Below are 23,656 nucleotides of genomic sequence, written 5' to 3' on the forward strand. Positions count from 1 at the left end.
GTACTAAATCTTCATCATGCATAATTTAATGGAACTTCCCACTGTGATAAAGATAAGATATTTTAACTTGTGAATCGAGTTATGATAAATTCGTTTCAGCCAAAAACGCGACTCGAGAGGTGATTATTTTTAAGCGATTATTACGATTTTCTGAGTATTCTGCTGAAACCAAATTAGCCAGTTAAAATGCAGGATTTTGCTTAATTTTAAGCGAATAATCAGAAAAATTGGTAGCGTGAACCACCCCATTATCCAAGAGCGGCACTCATTTATTTTTTGACCCGATTGCATAAAAAGATATATTGTTACTATGTGACCTATCTTCAAATTATTAACATCAATAATGCCTGCACTATTTTATCTTATTCAGGAAAGAACAATATCCCTTGATCAAAATGTGAAGATTATATCAAAGTAATCGCATTTTGCCGAGTATGTCACAGATATTCTCGAAGGTAAGAATTAACACCCTTAAAGAGACTAGAGAATTAGCCGATCTATTATCTCATTTAAATTTCTCTGGAGTGTTAAACAGAGAAGAAGCAGAGTTTTAAGCCATTCTGGTATTACACTAAAATGTACTAAAACAGGAGAATTTTACCTTAGAGATTACACCAGGTTAGTCACGAATACCTTGAAAATAGTCACCAAAATAGGAAAAATACCTAGCAAAATCGGAATAAACATCATTTGGTGTCCATTCCTTTTGTACGAGGATATCTTGGCATAGAATAACCGTGTAATATAAAAGTCACTCATCCTATTCATCCTGGAGTTCTTATATCACTCTCCTTTTACAATTTAATGATTGCTAAAGCCGATGTATGATGATACTGATTGGGAACTAGTCCATGAAGAACCCTTTAATGAGTGGACTTATATCAATCTCTCTAATGATAAGAGTATTGATTTAAGTGTCCTTGGTGAGCCTTCTAGCATAATTGTGGAGATAGGTTCTACTGTTATCCAAAGGAGCCACATCCAAAAGTTGAATAGTTCCTTACTTGATGATGTTGAAGCCGACTGTTCAAACTCGTATCCTAAAATATTTTGCAAGTACGACCGCTCTTGTACTTGTCTTGGAATGGACTGTTTGGATTGGGGAGATATAAAAGAAATGGATAAATCCAAGGCACGTATTCGGCACAAAAATGAGGTAAATCGCCGACATCGAGATGATACATTATATCGGGAAGCAGCAGGACACGGATATCATGCATTCCGCCGATTCCCTGGGTGCAGTCGAGGGTGTTGGACAGAGCGGCGTATATTAAATCTTCGGGAGCGTAAGCAGAGAAGACTGCAGTTGAAGAGGGAGATTCTGTCAATAAAGAGAAATCCTATGGATTGGAGTTTGCAGGAGTTGACTTGGAATTGATAAGATTAGACAGCCAGATATTTAATCTTCATGAATATCTCTACTGCCAATTGACCTTCAATAAATATACCAGCCTTCACAATGATGACGCTGTTTATTGGTTAAATCTGAGCTTAGAAATTCCCTTTCCAAGTGATAATGTTTGCACTAGGTTTAACGCTGGCATTTTGAACATCCAGAATAAGATTCTTCTCACAAATTTGCACGGGGAATAGAGAGTCAGGGAAAGACAAGGGATTGCTGCCACTTCTATATCCATGTGATGGGACTCAGGACCTCTTCCACTCATATTGCGCTTAAGAGCGCAGCAGAAATACTATTGTCGATAACAAAGCAGGAATGCGTACAGCCCCAATGCATACTGGCAAACATTCTGTCATTCTCATAGTGTGCTGGATTTAACCTGATAGAGGTGCAAAGTTAAAATTATTAGCATTTGAAGCCGCGCCGCCCAGTCGATCCTCTCCAATCTCAGCCTCTGTTGCAGAGTGCGCCGCCTAGGCTACCGGTTATCAAGCCGTCTGGATCAGGTGCCGATCTATCGTTCTGGTAAATTCAAAATGCATTTTCGCAATCGCACTACGGACCTCAGGTAACCGCATATGTGCCGTGTTCCACCCTCCCTTAAAGGCGCAGGGATTTAAATGAGAGGCCGAAAGCTTGTCACAAAGTCGATATGATAGCAAATCTCCGCCCTCAATCATTTTCATGGCTGCCAACGCAGTGACTACTAGAGTGCCTTTGGATGCCCTTACCCAGCAGCATGTAAGGTTGCTCTGGGCATGGAATAGTGTAGGCAAGCCAGGCAAGGTGCGTACCAAAAGTGCTGACCAAGCAACAAGGGGCAGAGTCGCCTTGACTCTACTACCAGTTGAGTGACTTCATAACGCAATGCTGTTAGTATGTTAAGTGCGTTGGAAATGCTCACGGTGAGTGCGCGATTCATTGAAATGTGAGATGGCGCCGCTACAACTACCATCGCCCATGCTGCCAAGGCATCAGTGAACCATGCAGCAGTCCCCCCTCCCCTCGCTAGTCTCGTATCTGCGATCCTGCAGGACCAAATGCGCGGTCTGCGCGTGTATAGCCTTGCAGAGTTTCCGAAGAAATCTCTAAAATCATGCTAGTCATCAAGTCGACGCTGGGGCCGTCTCATATGTATCGTGGCACCTCCTGAGACAAGAAGCATAAGAATCTTAAAAACTGTGCGGATCTCGCTCGTGGAGCTGGATTGTGCGAGCGATGATAAGCCAAGCATTCTAAAGACACCTAATTGAATCCCATTTTGATGCAACGCAGCAGGTGTGAGTCTCCGGTCGGGACATGCAACCCAAGGACAAACTACGCCAGGCGTACTGTGCTGGGGTCTAACAATGCTGCTACGGCAATCAATTTTTTCATTGGTTATCGCCTCTAGCAGTCCAAGTCCCTCCAGCACCCTGTCAGTCACCAGGCTGCTAAAATGCCACGTCCACCCGATGGCGGGATGCCGCATTGCAGTTTGCATGTCTGTTGTGCGGTACTCGGTACATCAAGCCACACAGACATGGCCGCCTCAGTTGTATATGGTACCCACATCCCCGATAATTTGCTTGTCACTTGAGCTATTTCCTCCTCCGGCATGTGCTGCAGTGGGGCTGGAGAGGTGCTCTGTGTCTAATTGCCCCATCGCCATCCCAGGAACCAACGCATAATATCAATGCTTATTATCCACAAGCGTCGGTGTGATTACTGTGTGATTGCGCACGTATTTATGCTATTGGTCTCTAATCCAGCCACTCTCTGAAGTTCCAGTTGGTGATTGTGCGGGCAATTGAGAACCGCACAAAATTAGCAAGAAATAGTAGCTGCCCAAGTTTGCCACGACCCATCAGAGCTGCGGTCCAGGCGATGTAATACGCAATGCTAAGAGCTCTCAATCACTTGCTGAGCACGAGGTCCCTTGTAAAAGCTTCCCGCAGTTCTTTGTGTTCACGCAATGGCATCTGCTGTTGAGCCTACTCGTACCAGCTCTCTTGTATCGTCGTAGAAACTACTGGCCATTGGTACAGTTTTCATTCTGGGTGTGGGCCAAGAGTCAGTGGACGGACTATTATCTCTTGCCTGCACCAGCCAATCACACATCATTCTGATGGGACCTTGCAAACCGTGTGGTTTCCAAGCCATATGAATGTCCCGTATCGCAGAACACACGTAGCAATTGCAGAACACACGTAGCAATTGCGCCAGTCCAACAGCCAGCCTGTCAGGGCAATAGCAATCACGTCTTCTGTGGTTATGCGGACAGCATTCTCCAGCAGAGTTGTCTCTGCGCTAGCTGGATGCATGCAGGCACTAACCGGTACATCACCTAGAAACGGAGCTAAATGAAAGCCGGTGATTTCATAATAGTGATCTCCACCACATCGGTTTAAATGCTGATGGCATCCATATGCCATGAATCCTGTATCTACGTCGTTTGTGGCATATGCGGCAGCGGCCCAATACAAAGGGGTGCGCTCAAACACACGATGCATCAAATATTCGACCCCTTCTACCTCCCTAATCTTACTTTCATCTCGAATCAAACGCCTCCTCTGTATACCTATATATGGCATAGAAACAGAGGAACGCCCATACCAGCAACGCTCTCTCTTCATTGCCATGCAATTATTCCTCTACCGAATACAGTACTAACCTCATCCTATCTTAATGTATACTTAATGATATCGGAGGAAAATGCACACAAGTGTCCTCTTCAGCAGATGAATGCTTTCTATCCGCGATCAAAAATGTGGCCACCCACTCTGGCTTGACACATTTAATGCACCCTTTATCTGGAGCTTTTACACGAAATAACTTCATGTTCGAACTCGTCTGCTAGTTAGTCATATTCCATACTCCGAAACGAAAATTACGCAATACGCATTGCAAAAGTTATCCCGAGGATCCAAGAGAACAATGTGATTGCAGCTGGACTTAAAATAAGGGTCCTTTGGCTAAGAACTCAGTGGCTTTTGGAAGTATATTTTTGCTGGATGGATATCCATTTACCTAAATAAAGGGAACAAATTGGATAAAGCTGAGCAGTAGCTGGGCTCTTCATATCAAAAAACTACTTGTTCAATCTGGAACCTCTTGTAGCCCTTATGATCCTAACCACAACTACTTATATGCGAAAGGCTCCTATCTTATCGGGCGGTTATCAAGACTATTACCTATAGTATTTATTTTGCTAAATTGGAATGTGAAAGTTTCGCCAAGAAGTACTATAGGATAGACAGATAATGGAATAACGTTTTGAATTTTCTTACCCTTAGCATAACATTTCGCCGAAATAGCTAAAGATAAATATGACGCAAGCGCCGATATAATCAACACTAGGAAAATCGATGGTATTTATAATAATTATCAATGACCTAATTGAAAGGAAAAACTTGGTGCGAATTCGACTCCGCTAGATAACTTTTTGACGGATCATTATCATATTATTGAAACTCTTGAACCTAATCAAAGTACCAAAAGATGATATCAATAGGAACACAACTGTCTAGTTGCATTGCAATGGTTGCAGATATAAACAGGTCGTGAAAGAGCATGTTTAAGCAGAGTGTTAGGTTTAAGTAGGTTAAGGTATAAATAGTCTGTGAATTGCTATATCTAATATAATAAATGATATCGGATCATTCGGAGTTTCGATTACATTTAACTAAACGACCAAAGCAATCTCTCTAAAATTCAATGATTACAAATGATTATTATTGTTTAAAGAAACTCAATACTTCAATAACTGAGTTTCAGACATAAAGGATATCTAGGACAGATAGGAAATTATACAGAACAAAATTTCAAGATATCCTTTATAACTCGCACTGAAAGAAAGCGGGAATTTTGTAAACAATTTTGGACACCTAAGACACCTAACCTGAACAAATATTTAGCCCTCGGTGCTTGTGTCATAAAATTCAATCCTTATTGAATATTTTTCAAATGATGTATCTCATTCGGCGTAAATATGTTCCTAAATTCGTGTGCTTAGTAGTTAATTTGGTTACTCGACCATTATATCCGATTTCGACTATATATATAGCGTAGGCATGAAGGAGAGAATTCCAATTAAATTGAGAAATATTTTGGAAAAACATGTCTACCTACACGATTACAGCTTATGGTACCGCTCCACCGGCCGATTTTAAAAAGGTTACATATAAAGCCGGCCCATTGAAGTCAAATGAAGCGCTTATAAAGATTCTGTGTTGCGGTTTTTGCTACACTGACTTCTACAGCCTCGGGAAGGATGGCAAAATTCTCGGTCACGAAGCTGTTGGCATTGTAGAAGAAATCGGAGATGGGGTTAAGAACATAAACGTTGGAGATGTGGTTGGATTCGGCTACCAAAGATCCTCTTGTGAGCATTGTGAACAATGCGAAACTGGGAACGATAATTTGTGCAAAGATAAAGTAGTATACAGCGATGACGGCGTACAAGCTGGCTTTGCACAGCATGCTATCTGGGACGCAAGTTTCGTATTCAAGATCCCGAAGGAGATTGAGCCTAAGTATGCAGGGGTATGAGTATGATCATAAAGCAGATTGATATCATATTTTAACTCTACCTATATTAATTTCTCCAGCCTCTAATGTGTGCCGGAGCCACTGTCTTTGGAGCGTTTTATAACTATAACCTCAGCCCAACAGCTACTGTGGGAGTGATCGGGATTGGTGGACTTGGCCATCTGGCACTCAAGTTCGCTCGTGCGTGGGGATGCAAAGTTGTTGCGCTTTCAGGTTCAGCCAATAAGAAGGAAGAAGCCCTCGAACACGGCGCACATGAATTTTGGAATACGCGCGAAGTCCTGACCTCGGTCGAGGAGGCACAAAAACTTCCTAAACTAGACTTCATCCTCAATACTGTTTCCGGCGATTTACCATGGGATTACTATATGCACCTGCTCAGGCCCAATGGTCTTTTCATCATAGTGGGAATCCCGAGTAAAGACTTTACGCTCCCAGCCATTCCTTTCTTCCAACAAGTAAGATTCGCAGGATCAGTGATCGCTAGTCGCGCTGTCCAAAAGAAAATGCTGGAGTTTGCTGCCAGGCATAACATAGTGCCACAAATTGAGGAGTTCTCCATGACGGAACAAGGGCTTAAGGAGGCAATGCAGAAAATCAAGGAAAATACCATCCGATACCGTGCAGTTTTGATGGCCTAAGAATAATACCGATGGTTTTTCGATTCAGATTAAGTAGGCGTACATTTTTTGCCTATATCTGATATCGTGCTTTTTGTGGACAATATAATCCCGCATATCATTATATGACTTAAATATTCACTATTCAATATAAAACAGATCTGTATATTACTATGTTAGATGCTATAAAGTAAAATATGAAATGCCAACCTTTACTCATCAATAATTAGTTTGATAAAAATGAAAATTTGAGGCGTGATAATCTCAAACGTGGTTGGCTCTAAATATTTTTTTTTAAGAAAATTTAATAGATGGGATACCACCATAAGCTTTATGATTCAATCTTTGCCATTTTGATTATAACACGACAACGATATAATTAACAAAACAATTTTAGTGAGCTTCAGTTAAAACCTTTTTATTTTGCATATCAGAACACGTAAATGAAAAACATGGAAATTTAGGAATCAAGAAAGATCCCTTCAAGCGTAAGGTTTATTGAACAGCCCCATCAGGAATGCAGATAAGCTCATGTGTAGAACTCCAGTAATTGGGCTCGCAATGGGAGGTGCTTCCGCAATATTGGCTTTCCCAGTAATTATTTTTGCATCGATAAATGGTCCTGCCATCGTCGCTGCATTTCTCTTGGTCTCCATAACAAGCGTTGGTGTAGGCTTGAGCGCTGGCAATAAAAATGCAAGCTATCAGTGCCGAAATCATAACAATCTTCATAGTGTCGTCCTCTTAGTTTCTATATATCGTGAACCGATGAATTTGTAAAAATTTGTAAATAAAAATTCAGTGAATTCAGTAATTTTTGCAAAGAGCAAAAACGTGGTTTATATATAATATTCCAATACACCTTATTCTAAATATAGCATCGATTTAGACAAGGGCGTGCGAAAGAAATTCGTTGGCGCATATTTTCTATTGTTTTAAAGCTATAGTACAATTGGATTTCATAGGCAATGGTAAGCAGTCTGTTTAAGACAACCGAATCAGTCTGGAATTGCCAAACTCTCGATCGGATCTCTCACCAATTAGAAGTCCATAGAACTAATTTAAATGTTCAAATAATCATTGAATATCAAGAGTGGCTATTTCGAATTTTCCATTTCATTTATACTCGTTGATAATGTACAGTAAATCAAGGTAGTTGAAGAATACAAAAAAAAGTCCAATACAAAGGATGCCATTTACTAACCCATTCCTCCTTCGTCGGCACATTGTATATTTTTGCTAAAGAAGAAACATATTAAATAGCCAATCACTGCAATAAACTTTTATTTTTGACTCCTGACATTGCCGTTTACTAAGCCCATTCCTCCTCCGTTGGCAAATTATTTAGGTTTTGCTAAAGAAGAAACATTCTAAATAACCAAAGATTGCATTAACTTTTGTCCTTGGATCCTGGGTATTTCCTTGACGAGAACCCATGATCCATTAAAGTTTCAGCAAATGCAATTATCGGTTATTTCCACACTTTTAGCTGATTGCGCTTTTTGGAACATGGAGAGCTGTCTTTGCCTTGTATAGCTTTTTCACGGAACCTAGCCTATGAATAGGTTGCGATGTATACCGAAAATAAATTAAGAGGCTAAGCGAACTAGGCTCTTTCGTTTTCAAACAGGCTTTCATTCGTCCACGTTCCCCAACTTTTGCCCACGATTTAATGATCGAATTCGAGAACTTTGGCAACATACAGGTATCATTTAATTTAAAAAAAATTTACAATTAATAATAGTAATGAGAGTCCCTCCAAATCTAGAAGAATATCAGAGACAAATATCCCCACAACACATTTTGCTTCTGCCTCTCTTATGCTCACGATAAGTTCTCCACCACTCCAATACTTCTTGAACCAAACGCTCGTTAAAACCATAGATAAATACATTAAAGACCCCTTGAATTGGAAGGCAAACGGTTTCCATTGCTGTCAGCCACATGACAGGGCCAACTAAGGCATCGTAGATCCGATTTATGCACGGGAATATCCAGAGTGCCACGTAGCAAAATGGAAATATCATTGTCAAGTGCATCACCCTTTGCGCGTTCACGGCGAGATTTTGGTTTTCAGTGAGAAGCTCAACCTCTCTTACGTATCTCTCGTGTTGGCGCATCATGTAAAACACTCGTGCGTATAAAATCACCACCGTCGCCATAACAATATAACGAGGAATGTAGTTTAATATAAAGCGCTGGATGTCGATAGGGATCCAGCACCATGCACCGACGGGTATATACCTGATGGTAGAAAGCGGAATGAGCCCTGTTATTATACCAATTCCCCACACAAGAATGTGAATTGATTTCTCATTGCGCTGGATCCAGGTCGGTCTTCCGCTTTTTGAAGGATCCCAGCTTGTCAAGATGATATAAGTCCAGATGCAAATCACAAATATCCAGTAATCCGTGGTAACGATAAACGTCTGCATCATGAAGCCACTAACCTGACAAGCAGCTCCTTCAAATGTTGAGCCAGTGAAGGCCGCCTTCGAAGAGGATGAAACCATGGCAAGGTTGAAAATTAGATCTGACACCATCAATGCTATAATTAGCCGTCTTCGAAAGTGCTTATATTGCCCCACTATAAAACTTAGAGCAATCGCGATGATAATGGTGATGGAGCTGATCATGGAGAACACAAAGGCCAAGATATTTAGCGTGACTATATTTTCTTGCGTAAGTGTAGGCATGGTGAATATCGTCCACGTATGACCAGGTGCCGCTTAAGATCTGTGACGAATTGTTGATTTTGAACTCAAGCTAGTTACAAAAATATGAATGGATATGGGTAGATTAGTGCATGAGCAGCTCGCGTACCCTTTCAGCAGGATTGGGGATTTTCCCCCAAGGTATAGGACGCTCTTGGGTGGGTGGGAAATTGATATTTACAATAGTAAAACACGCTTAATGAAAATTAAAAGAAATTCCGCCTTAACACGAAAGAATATATGGGATAAAATAGGTCAGGGTTCACGATAAATAGTATTAAGGAAAATCTAAGTTCAATTATATTATACAATAAAACATTTAATTATTTAGCAATCTGGGCGTTTAGATACACAATTCATCATAATTGTACAGGATAAAGTTAGCATTAGAGCAAAAATCTTAAATCATTTCCCAGGAACAAGCTTTATTTACTACTGAATCCAATCCTAGTGCAGGGTTGCAAACTCGAGCCAAAATATTAAATAAAAGAACGATTACTTTCTTCAAGAGTAATAAGTTGAAAAAGGAATAGTGAGAATTAATCAGGGTGAGAAATGGCAAGTTGATATAGTATAAAGTAAATTGGCAAAAGACTGAGAAAAAACAAGCATGTGAGTTAATTAGAAGCATGTAACTAAATTAAATACAAATTAGTCAGACGTATTACAAGTCGTCGAATAAAGAGAACGTGCACGCCATCGCATCTATTTGATAGAAAGCATTTGTTTATATGAACGTACATAGATTACAAGAAAAAGGTATAACCGCATGGTATAAAGTATTTTAGTGAGCTCTGATGAATAAACATTGTCCAATATCGTGATATTGGGACTAAATGTTATGGAATGGACCTCAACAGATACGCTTAGTATCTTTGAAATAATATTAGTGCACCCTTCATCTGTAGGCTACCCTTCTGTATCATACAAAATTATATTCATATGGCGATGATTGAGACTTTAAAAATGAGAGCACGCTCATCCACTTGAAGAGTATACAGCCACATTGATATTGCTTCTTTAACGAGATATTTATAATCCATTTACTTAGTGACGAAATAGAGAAACCCGGTTTTACTGAGAAAATTCTAAAAATATCACCTATCACTCGCACCCCATTCCACACAGAAAACCCTCCCTTTACTTTTTATCGGGTATCTTTCCGAGATCTTCTCTTTATCTATTTTACATTCTTCTGGTAAAAATCTCAACTCGGATACAGATCTCTCCATTCTCATTTAAGCCCGGTTAAAATTAGGTTAGTGTTTCTCATAAAATAGAGTGGATTTCGTGAAAATTTATATTTTCCCAAACACTTCATTTGGAGTTATAATTACTAGAGACAGCAATCCAGCATTGGGTTAAAATCGGTATTTCATCATGCATCTCTTGAACAAGTGCGGTGGATTTTAGAGTTTAACTTTATCTCTTCACTTTTCCAGTTAGTCTTGTACTACACGCGGAACCTACAGGAATTAGGGGGCTAAGCAGGCTTGGGTCCAACCCAACATATTTTAGCTTATTCCATGCCTCAACCCCCCAAAACGGCCTGTCTCCCGAATAAAGCGCAAGCGAAATCTATAAAGCTACAAACTTTCCTCTTAAGAAAACTAGACGCGATTAGGCTTTAAATAATCCTCTTTACTGAACTGCTACCCACGATGGTTGAAATTCGTCATGTCGTTGTATTTAAATTCAAACCAACTGTAACTAAAGAACAGCGTGATGAAGTTATCGAGAAGTTTCATGCTCTAGAGCATACAGTTCTTCGCGAGGGACAACGAACCATCAAATCGATTGAAGACGGTGAAAACATTAGCATCGAACCGTGCGATTTGGGATACCACCATGTCATTCAGGTTACATTCTACAGCATAGAGGATAGAGACTTTTACGTCAAGGAATCGCAAGTTCATGAAGATTTTAAAAACTACGCACTTCAATTTTTAGATTTAGATGGTGATAAAGGCGGTCTATTAATTTTTGATTATCCAGTTGCGAAAGCCTGATATTTCACTCTATACTAAATTAAGTTATCAAATAAATTAATCATTCGAAAATAATCCAAGATTATATTTCTCTTTTGCTTTAACGATACCATCTATTCCGGGTTGAAATTCACGATAATCGGTACATTCGGTGAAAAGATTATTAATTCACGGGCATTACATAATACCTAACTAACCTAATATAGCATTTTGTAACCTAACCTAAATCTGCTGCGACTAGCATATACTATAATCATTAGGCTCTACATTAAAATCGATATCTGTTAGTGAAGAATTAAAATATAGAGTAATCTGAATGCAAAGATCTTCATACAATTGCTAGGTGAAATATGAAATTAATATCCGTCTGTACGATCTCAGAACCATACAAGCTTGAGAGGTAGAAAAAATTTATGACTTTTAAATTGAAGTAGAATTCTAAATTACTGAAGTAGTATCTTACCTGCTCGTGTAATGTATGATAATGGTCCCCAGTATGCCTTCTTCGGTAACGATCGATTGTTGATCCATGCGGTCCAAATCTACTTCTCGTGAAAAAGATTCCTGAAACCAGAAACGATATTATTTTTGGCAAAGTATCAGCGACAGAGTTTTGATAATTTCTTGATAGTCATTTTTACAAAGGAGAATGAAAAGGTCCAAATTATAAAGGTTACGCTCAACTTGAAAATAATAAAATTTTAATTTGACGCGAGGGTAATAAAAGTAGAAGTGTGACTTGCTGTTAAATATAACAAAATATTTAACCAACTTAACAGTAATTAATAGTTATACCCGGGTACTAATCCAATTACCCAATGTTATATTGTAGTGCATTTCGTTTAATTATATCATATTCAAAATTTGTAACGAGGATCGCATTCATTATAGAGAAAAGTTTTAAAACTAACTCTTAGCTTGTCTTCTCTCCATGGTGTAGTTTTTTTTTGTTTGGCTTACTCGTACTTGTGTAGAGGCATAAGCTTAATTTATGATTTCATTTTTTGACAATCTTCGAATTTAATATAGTCCGTAGCATAAGATTTAGAATAATAATATGAAAATCAAATATTATTAGGTAAAATTAAAAATTAATTCTCCTTGATAATAGCTGCATATTTTTTTAAAAAAACACGAAACCGTGTTTGAGTATTCCGCTTCTTTTCTCAATCTTCCCTTTAGTTTTTTTAATAATATTTATTTATTAAACAATATAAGATGATGAGCAAGAAAAGACGGTTAAATCAGAAATATATTTTCTTTTCGGCTTTTAATTTGGTTGTTATCCTATACTTCTTCTTTCTCAAGACCAACGTTAAACCTAAAGTTTACCCAGACTCGGAGGATGTTCAGATCAACCAAACGGAAAAGATTCGTGCAGCATTTGTGGTCCTAATACGCAATTCTGATGTCGAGAACATCATAAAGCCTATTAAACAGTTGGAAGCAAACTTCAATCATAATTACGGGTATCCGTGGATTTTTCTCAATAATGATGATTTCACTGAAGATTTTAAGCAGAGAATCAATACCGCTGCAAATATTACCGCATATTTTGGCAAGCTCTATTACCCAGTTATTGGGATGCCTTGATATATTAAGTCATTTTACGATTTTAATAGGCCTAATTCCTAAGGAAAACTGGAGTTATCCACCTTGGATCGATGAGGAAAAGGCAAGGTTTGCACGAGAGAAGATGAAAAACGTAATGTATGGCCAAAGCGAGTCCTATAGGCACATGTGCAGGTAGATTTTGGAACTTACTGTCTAATTAGGCTGTTGTGAACATAACTGTAATTCATGGGATTAGGTTTGAATCGGGTTTTTTTTATCGACATCCTCTGCTCCAAGATATTGACTATTACTGGCGAGTTGAACCTTGGACGGACTATTCTTGTGAAATAGATTTTGACCCCTTCCGTTTCATGAAGGAAAATAACAAGAAATATGGTAAAGAAGCTTTTTTGTTAATTCTTGTGTTCACACCTCTATACTTAATTTCAAATATCCTTATTAGGCTTCACAATTGCTTTACACGAGCTCCGCGAAACAATTCCCACTCTTTGGAAGACAGTCCGTGAATTTATCGATGAACACCGACACCTTATACCTGCTAATAATTCATTTGACTTTGTAACCGACGACAACGGTCTCACCTTCAATCTATGCCATTTCTGGTCCAATTTTGAGATTGGAGACATGCGGTTTCTAAGGTCCGAGGAATATACGACCTTCTTCGAATATATGGACCATGCGGGTGGATTCTTTTATGAGAGGTGGGGGGATGCGCCAATTCATTCAATAGCTGCCGCATTATTCCTGAGAAAAGACGAAATTCATTTTTTTAATGAGATTGGCTATTATCACCCTGCTATATGGTAAGTATTTTTATCCTTTTCTCCTCTTCTCATTTCTTCACTTTTTCATAGCCTGTCAACGAATTTGGAATTTATCTCGTTTTTTCTTCATTTTGTAGGCACTGTCCGTCAAGAGAAGTCAATAATAAATGTACATGTGATCCAACAAAAAGCTATGGTAAGGGTGACATATAATTATTTATGATTTCTATCTAACATTTTAACGATTCTTTTTAGACACACATGAGTACTCTTGTACGCGCAAATGGTTTGATATAAATGGAATAACTTATTAGGTGCCATTGCTGCCTTTTTGTTAATACATTTTTTCTTATTATGAAGATGAAAGAGATTGTTTCATATAAAAATATATATTCGTGTACAAGCTATTATTTAACAATACAATCAAATGATAAATCTACGGAGTTTAATATTATTATTTTCGTAAATTACGAGTCAAACATGCAATGTACTACAATGTCGAAAATAACATGGTTTTCACCAACATATCTCAGGATAGTGAGGTCGATTTTTTGAATAAAATACATTGACATTGGAATAAAAATACAGCTACGTCTGTTCTTTGAAATAATTATACAGTTATGAGTGGATATATTGAATAAACTAGCACCTCGATTATTCCTACAAACTTACAATATAAAAGAGAAAAAGAAGGTGTTTCAAAAATGAGTGTTTTCTGATGGGACTTCATGTAGCCACACCATGAAACCTAAGGATACCTTAACCGTCTCACGCAAATGTTATTTAGAAAAGAATGTACGGAAGGCCTCCATTCTGTCTATATGAAGTTGATAATATTTACATGATCTCACCCGAATTTAGTAATGATCTAAAACAATAAGCTCATATTAAGTCATAGCAGCTTTAAACAGGCTAATATACTCCCTGTCTCTAATTTTTATCAGTACTTTGAGATGAAACAGAGTTATGGCGATCAATGTTAGGACCCGAGTTTGCCCACGACAATTCACTAAGTAATTAAGCTTAATACATCCGAATCTATATATGTCGAAGTGATCTAATATTGCCTTATTTTCAAAGCAACTGCCCAACACTTACACCAACGATTTCTCAGATATTCCATATCAAAGATAAATTCATATTTATTTATTATTCCAGATAATTTAGATTTCAGAAACTTCGATGCATCGGGAAAATCTTCGCACGATGCGAAGAACCCTTGCAAAGAAGGAGCATAATTTGCCATCTGTATTTTATATATAAATGATGACTATTTGAGAGTATTGTGTCATTGAAAAGTAATTCTTATCTACCTGTATCAATCTCTGAGCAAAATGAAGTCCTCTGTTAATCTACTTTATGTCATATTCGTTCTAACATTCTTCTCTCTAGTTGCGGCTTCCCCAGTACTTCCGCTCCTCAATTTGAATCAACTATTTGGCTCTTCCGCTAAAGCTACTCCATCCGTTCAGGCAACCTCTCCAGCCCAAACTGGTTCTTCAACTCAAGCTACACCCCCTACCCAGGTCGCCTCTCCAGCTCAAACTGGGTCAACTCAGGCTACACTCCCTGCCCAGGTCGCCTCTCCAGCTCAAGCTGGCTCTTCCACTCAAGGTATATCCTCTGCCAAGATCGGTGCTCTCTTACAGGGAGGTGGGGTGTCGCTTCTCGATTTGAATAAACTGCTAAGCGGTCTAATTCAAGTCAATCCGGCCGCAAAGCCCGGATCTTCCACTCAAAATACTCCAGCTGGTCAGGGTGCTGCTGCACCTCAGGCAATGTCACTCATTGATTTGAACAAATTACTAAGCGGCCTCGTTCAAGCTAATCCTAAATCTCAGGCCACCTCTCCCGCCCAAACTACTCCTGCTGCTCAAGCGGCCTCCCCCACTCCAACTGCTAAGGCGGCCTCTCCCTCACCTGCCGTCTCCCCTGCTGTATCTGCATCGCCTGCTGTCTCCCCTGCTGTATCTCCATCGCCTGCTCAGGATACAAACCCAAATACAGCTTCGAATCAACTGGCCATGAATGAGATTATACGGCTCTTGAGAGTATTGAACCTTCTAGATGCACTCATCGCAGCAAATACTCTGACTCCGGCTGCTCCTAAGGCCACCTGAAGTACCAAGCTTTGTATATTTTAAAAAATGGTAATTTTAATGGAGCTGTGCCCGTATTTCCAAGAATATCTTAATATTCTTTTTATAATAAGTTAGCTTTAAATCATTTTGTAGTGAAGAAAAAGTAAAGTTTAATATTTTAGAATGTTTTATTATTTTTAATTCGGTAATATAACATCAATGATAAAATTAAGCAAGGATTGTTCTCAAGCATAATCTCAATTGGAAAATCCAAAGCTCGGGGGCAATAGGAATTGATTCGATATATACATTAATAAGCACTCGTCCATCATACACAGATAATCAAGGAAATTAGATCTAACTCGGTAACTACTTAGATATGCAAAACTGCTATTAAATCCTTGTACAAAGAATATCAACTATTCTTTGAATGACATGATATCGCTCCAATTGGAGAGTAAAGTAAATTTGCGATCAGTTAAAATTCAGGGCTCACCATAGCTTACCCGATGCCTTTACATAATTTGCACTTGAGACCCTATTGAAAAATCCAGATCAAGTTCAACTTAGCAGAAAATTGGCTGAGCATAATTCATAAATAGCGCATTTAATTTCAATAAAGTACGAACATCTCCGGGAAGGATTCTCTAAAGGGCCAAAGAGAATATAAAAATTAAGATGAGAGCATAGTAGAGACGAGGGAATAAAAGTGGCTGGACCGGAGCTACACAAGATGGTATGACCGAGATGTTGTAGAAAGAGAAGGGCAGTTGGTTTAGAATCTAGAGAAGAAATCTCTTGTTAAAATTTCCTAACAGGTTTTAATGCATAATTTTATCTTGATTGACAATTATTTGTATTGGTATTTTCTATTCCTTCTTACTTTCATTTTGGGCTATCAAAATAATGAGCTCCTAGTATATTTTGCAATTGTCCATCTTTTCTGCTCTACTCTAAAGCTTTTTATTCTGACTATTTCATAAAGATATTAGATATAACAAATGATTATATTGTAGTATAGGAGCAAACAAAATTTCCAGAGCTTGGGCAAATTATACATAAAATAATTCTAAAAAAAACGCTGTTGTTCTGAAAAATTGGTCTCTAGTTGTGGTCAGGCCTAGGTCCGGTTAGTTAATTAGTATACTTAGGCTTTAGGTGCAGAAGGTAATCCAGGAGCATGGATATTGGGATCAGCTCGATCTCCAGAGCAAATGCAATGGCACATAATAAAGTGGCAATGGGTGAGTTGGCCAACTGCTTTTTGGCTGTTCGCGCAAGGATTAGTACATGTCTTTTTACAGTCTTGGGATGTCATGCAGATTGATGGAGTCAGAATATTTCCAAAGAATTCGGGCGTCTGAGCGATTACAATATTGAAGAGGGCCAACACAAGGAGCAGACTAATTAGAGGATTCATTGTAATAAGGAGTTACGGAAAGGGATGCTATTATAGATGCAAGATAATTGTTTTTGCTTCATCCCCCCTACCTGCTTTTATATCTGTTTCCCGGTCGGGTTCATGGGTCACGCTAACCTCTAATGTTTTCTAAGATAATCCAAATTTTCATAGCTTTTTGTTGCTGTCTGTACACAACGGCTGTCAATTGAACTCCTCCCCCGTTTTTATTAACTTGATTACTTAAAAAAGAAAAAAAGGACGAGGACATATGAGGTCTTGTAGGGATTTTGGCCATAGGCCGAAGGGATTCCAGGTGAAATCTCATAATCCCAATCTCACGTCTTACAAAAAGGGTCTGTCCAATTTATGAGGTTCTTATACTAGAGAGTGTAAGTTTCACCTCTTAGCCGATTCCCAAACGAGGCAAAATGGCCGACTTAGATTCTACTAAAAACAACAATACCACTATTAGGTAAACTGGTTCTTACTGTAGAGTGGTGTTGGCTTAAGAGTGCAATGTAATGGCCCAAATATGATTTCAGATCACATATATTGCAACCACTGTGACATTGGAAGCATATTTGTCAACAAATTTTTGCATCCAACGATTCTTAATACAATCTCATTTCAATAAAGATGACCACGTTTAGTAATAGGTGCACCCTTTTTTCTACTAATCCTCGCCCTCTGCATATAGAAGTATAGCTCATCTCCATCAGCAAGAATTTACCCTTTGATAGGACCAAGATTCGATAATGTATATATATATATTTGGAAGCTTAACTTTTACATTACAAATGAAATACCCAACATCGATCCATTCTGACCCTACGGATATATTGGGAGTAACTTTCACACGCAAGATTTTGTTGCAAAGACAATGACAAAGAAGCATCTTTGTCATAGTCTTTACATAAGCATTGATAAAGTGGTAATCGCAGAGTGTATTAAACCTATCACTATCAATAATCAATGATGATCCATTTGCACTCTATCAAGATAATAAGGTGACGAAAAACTCTGGTATAAAGTAAAAGGGTAACGCACTGAGGGGAGGTTCAATTTTGATTATCTAGGGCTATATTTCCAGTAGCTTATTACTATGGACTGCTGTAAGGTTTCTATTGAGAAAGTGTGCATCGTCCTAACGAGAGTCTTCTTTCCCGAGGGGTAAATATTTCACTTGAATATCGTCAAATACTCTCATTTAAGTATGGTGATACTAGGTTTTACTCTTCTGCGAAGAACCATTTTTGGAAAGCTTTGATTACCTGGCGAGACTTCCCCCTTCTTTGGTAATGCCTTTCTAGGCACTACCCTCTTTCCTCAAATCCTAATACCCTTCTAAATCCACTCGTAAAAATATACCTTCCCGATCAAAATTTTGATAGTCCGAGTGTGATACCTAAAATATAAGCCCAGCTGATATAGTGAAAGTAAAATCTTTTGCATAGGGAAGAAATTAGTACAAGTTGGTCAAATTCGTTCGGGTAAACTCAGCTGTGCAATGGATCAAAAATCAAAATATTGCTTTCTGAAACTCGTATCTTATTTAATAAAGAACCGGGCAAAATACAGCCAGAAAGAAAATGCAAAATATTGACGGATATAAGCCTGGAAGATGTATATAGAATATAGAATAAAGCCAAATGGATCAAGCGCAAAGGTGCAGTCGATTTTCTAAACAACCCGAATTGAGATATGAATATTGTCCAGGGTACATGCAAAGAGTCAATAGCAGGATCAGTATACCCTAGGTCTTAGCTTATTAATGTAGCGAATTGACAATGTATGCGACTATCTCACATTGAAATGGATTGCAAAAATACGTCATACGCAGGACAAATACATCTCTCGAAGAGCTCCTGGACAACTAGCATATTGAACTCTGAGTCAACTAGTATCGCACCCAAACAACTCTCAACTATATCACCAAGCACTTTCGGTTCTTCCACTTTCAGCCAGCTTCCGTCTTCAAAAGCAGTCGTCTGTTTCAGTTCCTCCATTTTGGCCGAGTATTTGGTCATGGCTACCCCTAGTTTGACTGAATAATGAATGATATGCTTGTCGAGACCCATTTGCACACAAATTGCGGCAAGGACTTTGTTTGAGACCATCGTGCCTTTGGTGTTTGTGAGCAGGGCTGGAGTGGCGGTGGGATATTTGGTAAAAACATGTTTTACCACAAGGAAATCAAGGACAGCATCTCCTAAAAACTCTAGGCGTTGGTAGCATGGGATGGTTGTGTTAGGGAGCGATGCGTGTGTCATAGCCTGTTGGAGTAAAAGCGGATGCCGGAATTGATAGCCTAATAGTTCCTGAACACGCTCCACGTCCAATTTTCGGGTAAATTTGTCATTGATGTCGGTCAAAGGGAACTCTCGATAGATGTATTGTTTTTTGAAATCATCCCATCCGCGCATATCCTCAAATATAGGGATCATCACTCGCGCCACCTGGATGCATCCCTCATATCCGTCGGAGAGAAAGCCGGCTCCTAAACATGCCTCCACCACGTCCGCGAGCTGCTTGCCAGCAAGAGAGTGCTCGTTTCGAGCGACGTTTTGTTCCTCAGTATCCCCACGCGCAGTCCAATTTAGAGGACGCCAATCGCGTCGACTAAACGGTTTTGCACTCATGTAGCATGGTGCTTCCAATCTCAGTGCACTATATTGAAATTAAACGTTCGATAGCCTAGCGGAAAAAAATACACCTAAAAATACCCAATACCATTTATATAGAGCGTGGTTACTGATCATGCGAATGCGACGATGGTGAAGTTGGCCCTCATGGTCATACGTGTGCAGCAGAAATAGTCGGATGGTAACAATCAGTTTTAAAATTGAATCTCCTAATGTTTCAAGCCGCTCATAGTCGAAGCCTAAGTTCACAGAGGGAGCTGTCATTGCCTCGAGAGTGAGATCATCTCGCATCGATAGACCCCATCTAGTCTGAAAATCTTGAACCAGCAAATATGCATCCAAGCGAGTCATAATGGATGGTAGAAGCATTGCAGCGCGAAAAACACTTGCTGATACTACAAAACGCCTGCTGAATTCAGGAATAATGAAAATGGTGTCATGTTTGGGTTTGATATCCTCAGATACACCAGACTGCAGATAGTTTATGGTGCGACCCGTGCGCAGTACTTCAATGAGTGGTTGGTTAGAGCATTTCAGACTCAATCCGAAGGGTTTATAAAAGTCGGCAAAGGTCGGCAACCCACTTTCCACAAAAGCAATCTTTTAGTCTAGGGGTAAGGAAGCAAAAAAAAAGCTAGAACTTACGCTTCTCGGAGGACCAAATGCTCTGGAGGTGGCATTACTGGAGACAAATCCTTTCGTACGGCCTTAACATAGAACCGACGTTGGTTGTCATAGTTTTCGAACACAATGGTGTCATGCAACTTTTCCAATTTATGGATATCTAGAGGAAGTGTCGAGGGTCCGAGTACTGTGCTATCTACTTCTTCCCATGCAATGGATTCCAGTACATCCCCATCTGACTCATTCCTCCACTTTGCTTGCATCGGCACAATCCAATATGGCATTCGTGAAAGATCGCAGAAAAAGTCCTTGTTGAGAATGAAACGCACAAGTTTAAGTGTGTATTGACCAAGTTTCTCGAATTTCTCTTTGTCAATCTTTAGGATCGCTTTGTTTGAAAATGGGGTTAATGCCTAAAATAGAGAGAAGAGTGTTAACGGTGGTCTATACCATAATTATCACCTAGAGAAAGCATACCCGTGAAACCCCATTAAAATATAGGTTGAATGATGGGATAATTGGGAATGGTTTTCGGGTAAGTAGACAGAGGGTTCTATATTCGTCATCTTCACTTTGTTCTAGTAATGGTGTATCCAAATGAAGGATAGTGATATAGAGCTTTGTTGGCAGTGGAGGTGTTGAATCTGGGGTAATCTAAAGCGAAAATAAATACTGAGCTACACTTTATAAACACTAGAATAAAGGGTGCTTACCAAAGAGTATTTAAACTTGTTAGCCTTATCATTCTCTGCACCATTCTCTGCCTGGTAATTGTCGTTCTCTTTTTCCGATTCTCTATTCCCTTCTTCTAGCTCTCCATTCACTTGTACTTGATCCTCATTGAGCCAAAATTCAGGAAATCTACGCGTATATATTTTTCGGTTTCGCTTGCTCGCAGCACTGGCCGCCATTTCCTCCTTGGTCAACTCATGTTTTTCTTGTTCGAAATTCCGTGGAGGATTCAAGTGATCATCCAGTTGTCCAGCTTGATGCAGTATCACACACATGTCAAAAGCGGCCACTCTCTTCGATACTTTCTTTGAAGTCACCACATTAGATGTGACCTCACGCACCTCAACGGGAGCGTTAATAGGCAATGTGAGATGGCATGAGTATCCTTTCTCCTCCTCTTGGACATGGAATTTGGGTTTTAGACTACAATATATATCCGTCGGAAGAGATTGGCAATATTGATGCAGGAGCGAAATGGATGAGTCCAACGAGATTAGCGCCCCTGTTGAAGGTATGATGTAATACTGTTCAGTAAGGATATTATCATCATCATCTTCTTCATCCAAGTCTTCCAGAGATTGCTCATCTTCGGACGGTTGCAGACTCGAACTCCTCTCCTCGGGAAGAGTCGAACACCACTCCCTCATGGCCGCTTCTTCCTCTTTGAGTTGCTGGAACTGCTTTTGTTGCTCTATATTTCCTTCTTCTAACATCACGAAAAACTGAGACTCCTTGTAACGAGCGCGGCCACGACATTGTATATACTCGATCAAGGTTCGGAATTTATCGAAACTAAAGATAAATCAGTGAATAGAGTATATACACCCAAATTATATCTAATCGCCTACCGAATCACCACATTACATGGCTGAATGTCGATTCCCTCCTCGACCACATTGGTGGCAAATAATAGGTTTACCTCTCCTTTTTGGAATCGCTCAATGACCTGGAGTTGCTGTTTGTATCGCATTCCTAGCATTTTCCGGGACTGACGAAGGCCGACGAGCGCATCGCATTTAATGAATGATAAGCCTTCTAATTCTTGTACCAGCCGCGTGAGTAAATGTGCAGTATAGCGACATTCTACGAACACAATGCAGCAGAGTGCTTTGCTATTGGTTTCATTACTAAACTCAGGACCAAGGCGTTCGAGGAGATTCAGAAGCTCCAGCACTTTTGGTGAGATCTGCTCTTCAGTCCTCCGAGGCGGCTCAAAATCATGTTCCGCTACTACCTGTGCTATGCGATGCCGGAAAAAGTCCTCCCGCTCCAATAGCTGTAGCTGCTCCAAGTTTTCAACAATATCCAGATCCAGCATCCAGCCATTAACGTCTTCGCCGTTCGCTTTGATAGTACGCAGCGCCTCTTCGCACACAAACTGCCACATGTAGTCCGCGCACCAGGGTCCAAGAGTATTTAGGACGTTTTCAACAGTGCGGAGTACACTTGCAAAGCTTTTAATGTCTTTGGCCTCATTTAGGAATTGATTAAAGAGTGCAGTGGAGGGGTAGACCGGTGAAGGGTTATAGTAGATAAGGCTTTCTTGGGGAGTATATACATATTTGCGAATTTCGTCGAGATAACTGGTCGTAGAGAGTTGTGAGTCCAAATTTGCCTCCAATAAACTGTTATGGCACATTAATAGAGAAATAGAATACCTGTAAGTATACCTTGGCTTAATAAAAAACATGACCAATTGAGAAACCTTACTTTGCGGATAAGATGATAGTCTTTTTTGAGTTAACAGGAGAGGCTGACATTCCAAATATCTTCGGTTTTTGTTGATCCTCAGGCATGCGCCGATAGAACTCGCTCATAATCAAACTATACGGATGCCGCTTCTTTGCATGATGACACTCGTCAAATACGATGAGGCTCACCTATTGGAACGGAAATCATCATATAGCTGTCTCGTATCATATTTGCGAAAACATATAAACATTTACACACCTGACTCATTTTTATATAGCCATGGCGGAGCATATTTAAGAATATCTGCGCAGTCATCACCATTATATCACTCCCATCTAATTTTTTATTCCAATCCTCCTCGCCCCAAATATCGATGCGCATAGAGCCGCAAAAGGGAGACACACGGTGGTCACAGTTCTCAGCGATAACGCCTGCTTGCTGGAAGACGAGATTAACATGGTTGACCAGAAAGAAAATCCATTTACGCTAGGCAGCATGTAAATTAGGACGTTAGCATAATAAAAATTACGCGTCATGGATTTTTGAATTACTTCGCTGGTGACCGATTTCGAATTGTTTTCCCTGGCCATCATCTCATTGATAAGCATCACGGCGATGAACGTCTTTCCACTACCTGTGTCAAGGACCGCAATCGTGTTTCCATCTCTAGCTTTCTCGAACAATTCCGTCTGGTAGAGTCGAGGCTGAAGCTTCGAGGATGAGGAATTAGGTTGAGGCTCGGCCTCGTGCAATGCGACCGCACCGCCCTCCATCAAGGATGGATCCGTCGGCATGCCTGTGGCAGAATTATCGTCCTGCGTTTCAACTTTCATTCCTTGTCCATTCAATTATTAGGGTCATGTCATGGATTGGGTATTGCAAGCGGAAAT

The 23,656-nt window shown here is 39.6% G+C and overlaps 9 protein-coding genes across 9 annotated transcripts; 3 read left to right on the forward strand and 6 right to left on the reverse strand.

The window, feature by feature from the left end:
* Nucleotides 1–820: 820 nt before the first annotated feature.
* VTP21DRAFT_9710 (uncharacterized protein) lies at nt 821–1,378 on the forward strand (the record flags this gene model as incomplete). Its single annotated transcript, XM_069400687.1, has 1 exon — nt 821–1,378. The coding sequence occupies one exon, from the start codon at nt 821–823 to the stop codon at nt 1,376–1,378; it is 558 nt and encodes a 185-aa protein (XP_069253436.1).
* Nucleotides 1,379–1,890: 512 nt separating this feature from the next.
* On the reverse strand, nt 1,891–2,324 carry VTP21DRAFT_9711 (uncharacterized protein; the record flags this gene model as incomplete). The annotated part of the gene is made up of 2 exons (XM_069400688.1): nt 1,891–2,128; nt 2,197–2,324. The coding sequence occupies 2 exons, from the start codon at nt 2,322–2,324 to the stop codon at nt 1,891–1,893; spliced, it is 366 nt and encodes a 121-aa protein (XP_069253437.1).
* An 86-nt stretch (nt 2,325–2,410) lies between these two features.
* VTP21DRAFT_9712 (uncharacterized protein) lies at nt 2,411–3,053 on the reverse strand (the record flags this gene model as incomplete). Its single annotated transcript, XM_069400689.1, has 3 exons — nt 2,411–2,490; nt 2,549–2,887; nt 2,951–3,053. 3 exons carry the CDS (start codon nt 3,051–3,053, stop codon nt 2,411–2,413), a joined length of 522 nt encoding a protein of 173 aa, XP_069253438.1.
* A 91-nt stretch (nt 3,054–3,144) lies between these two features.
* On the reverse strand, nt 3,145–3,894 carry VTP21DRAFT_9713 (uncharacterized protein; the record flags this gene model as incomplete). The annotated part of the gene is made up of 3 exons (XM_069400690.1): nt 3,145–3,283; nt 3,415–3,437; nt 3,517–3,894. 3 exons carry the CDS (start codon nt 3,892–3,894, stop codon nt 3,145–3,147), a joined length of 540 nt encoding a protein of 179 aa, XP_069253439.1.
* A 1,606-nt stretch (nt 3,895–5,500) lies between these two features.
* On the forward strand, nt 5,501–6,573 carry VTP21DRAFT_9714 (uncharacterized protein; the record flags this gene model as incomplete). Its single annotated transcript, XM_069400691.1, has 2 exons — nt 5,501–5,926; nt 5,992–6,573. The coding sequence occupies 2 exons, from the start codon at nt 5,501–5,503 to the stop codon at nt 6,571–6,573; spliced, it is 1,008 nt and encodes a 335-aa protein (XP_069253440.1).
* Nucleotides 6,574–7,034: 461 nt separating this feature from the next.
* Nucleotides 7,035–9,248, reverse strand: VTP21DRAFT_9715 (uncharacterized protein; the record flags this gene model as incomplete). The annotated part of the gene is made up of 2 exons (XM_069400692.1): nt 7,035–7,234; nt 8,381–9,248. 2 exons carry the CDS (start codon nt 9,246–9,248, stop codon nt 7,035–7,037), a joined length of 1,068 nt encoding a protein of 355 aa, XP_069253441.1.
* A 1,679-nt stretch (nt 9,249–10,927) lies between these two features.
* VTP21DRAFT_9716 (uncharacterized protein) lies at nt 10,928–15,713 on the forward strand (the record flags this gene model as incomplete). Its single annotated transcript, XM_069400693.1, has 6 exons — nt 10,928–11,225; nt 12,591–12,829; nt 12,891–12,959; nt 13,030–13,204; nt 13,272–13,511; nt 14,986–15,713. The coding sequence occupies 6 exons, from the start codon at nt 10,928–10,930 to the stop codon at nt 15,711–15,713; spliced, it is 1,749 nt and encodes a 582-aa protein (XP_069253442.1).
* Nucleotides 15,714–16,808: 1,095 nt separating this feature from the next.
* VTP21DRAFT_9717 (uncharacterized protein) lies at nt 16,809–17,094 on the reverse strand (the record flags this gene model as incomplete). The annotated part of the gene is made up of 2 exons (XM_069400694.1): nt 16,809–16,979; nt 17,047–17,094. The coding sequence occupies 2 exons, from the start codon at nt 17,092–17,094 to the stop codon at nt 16,809–16,811; spliced, it is 219 nt and encodes a 72-aa protein (XP_069253443.1).
* Nucleotides 17,095–18,878: 1,784 nt separating this feature from the next.
* On the reverse strand, nt 18,879–23,599 carry VTP21DRAFT_9718 (uncharacterized protein; the record flags this gene model as incomplete). The annotated part of the gene is made up of 9 exons (XM_069400695.1): nt 18,879–19,743; nt 19,807–20,301; nt 20,364–20,755; nt 20,820–20,996; nt 21,056–21,866; nt 21,923–22,699; nt 22,785–22,954; nt 23,025–23,252; nt 23,318–23,599. 9 exons carry the CDS (start codon nt 23,597–23,599, stop codon nt 18,879–18,881), a joined length of 4,197 nt encoding a protein of 1,398 aa, XP_069253444.1.
* Nucleotides 23,600–23,656: the final 57 nt, after the last annotated feature.

This window comes from Calcarisporiella thermophila (genome assembly GCF_041956535.1).
Source record: "Calcarisporiella thermophila strain CBS 279.70 unplaced genomic scaffold VTP21scaffold_6, whole genome shotgun sequence".
NCBI lineage: Eukaryota > Fungi > Calcarisporiellomycota > Calcarisporiellomycetes > Calcarisporiellales > Calcarisporiellaceae > Calcarisporiella > Calcarisporiella thermophila.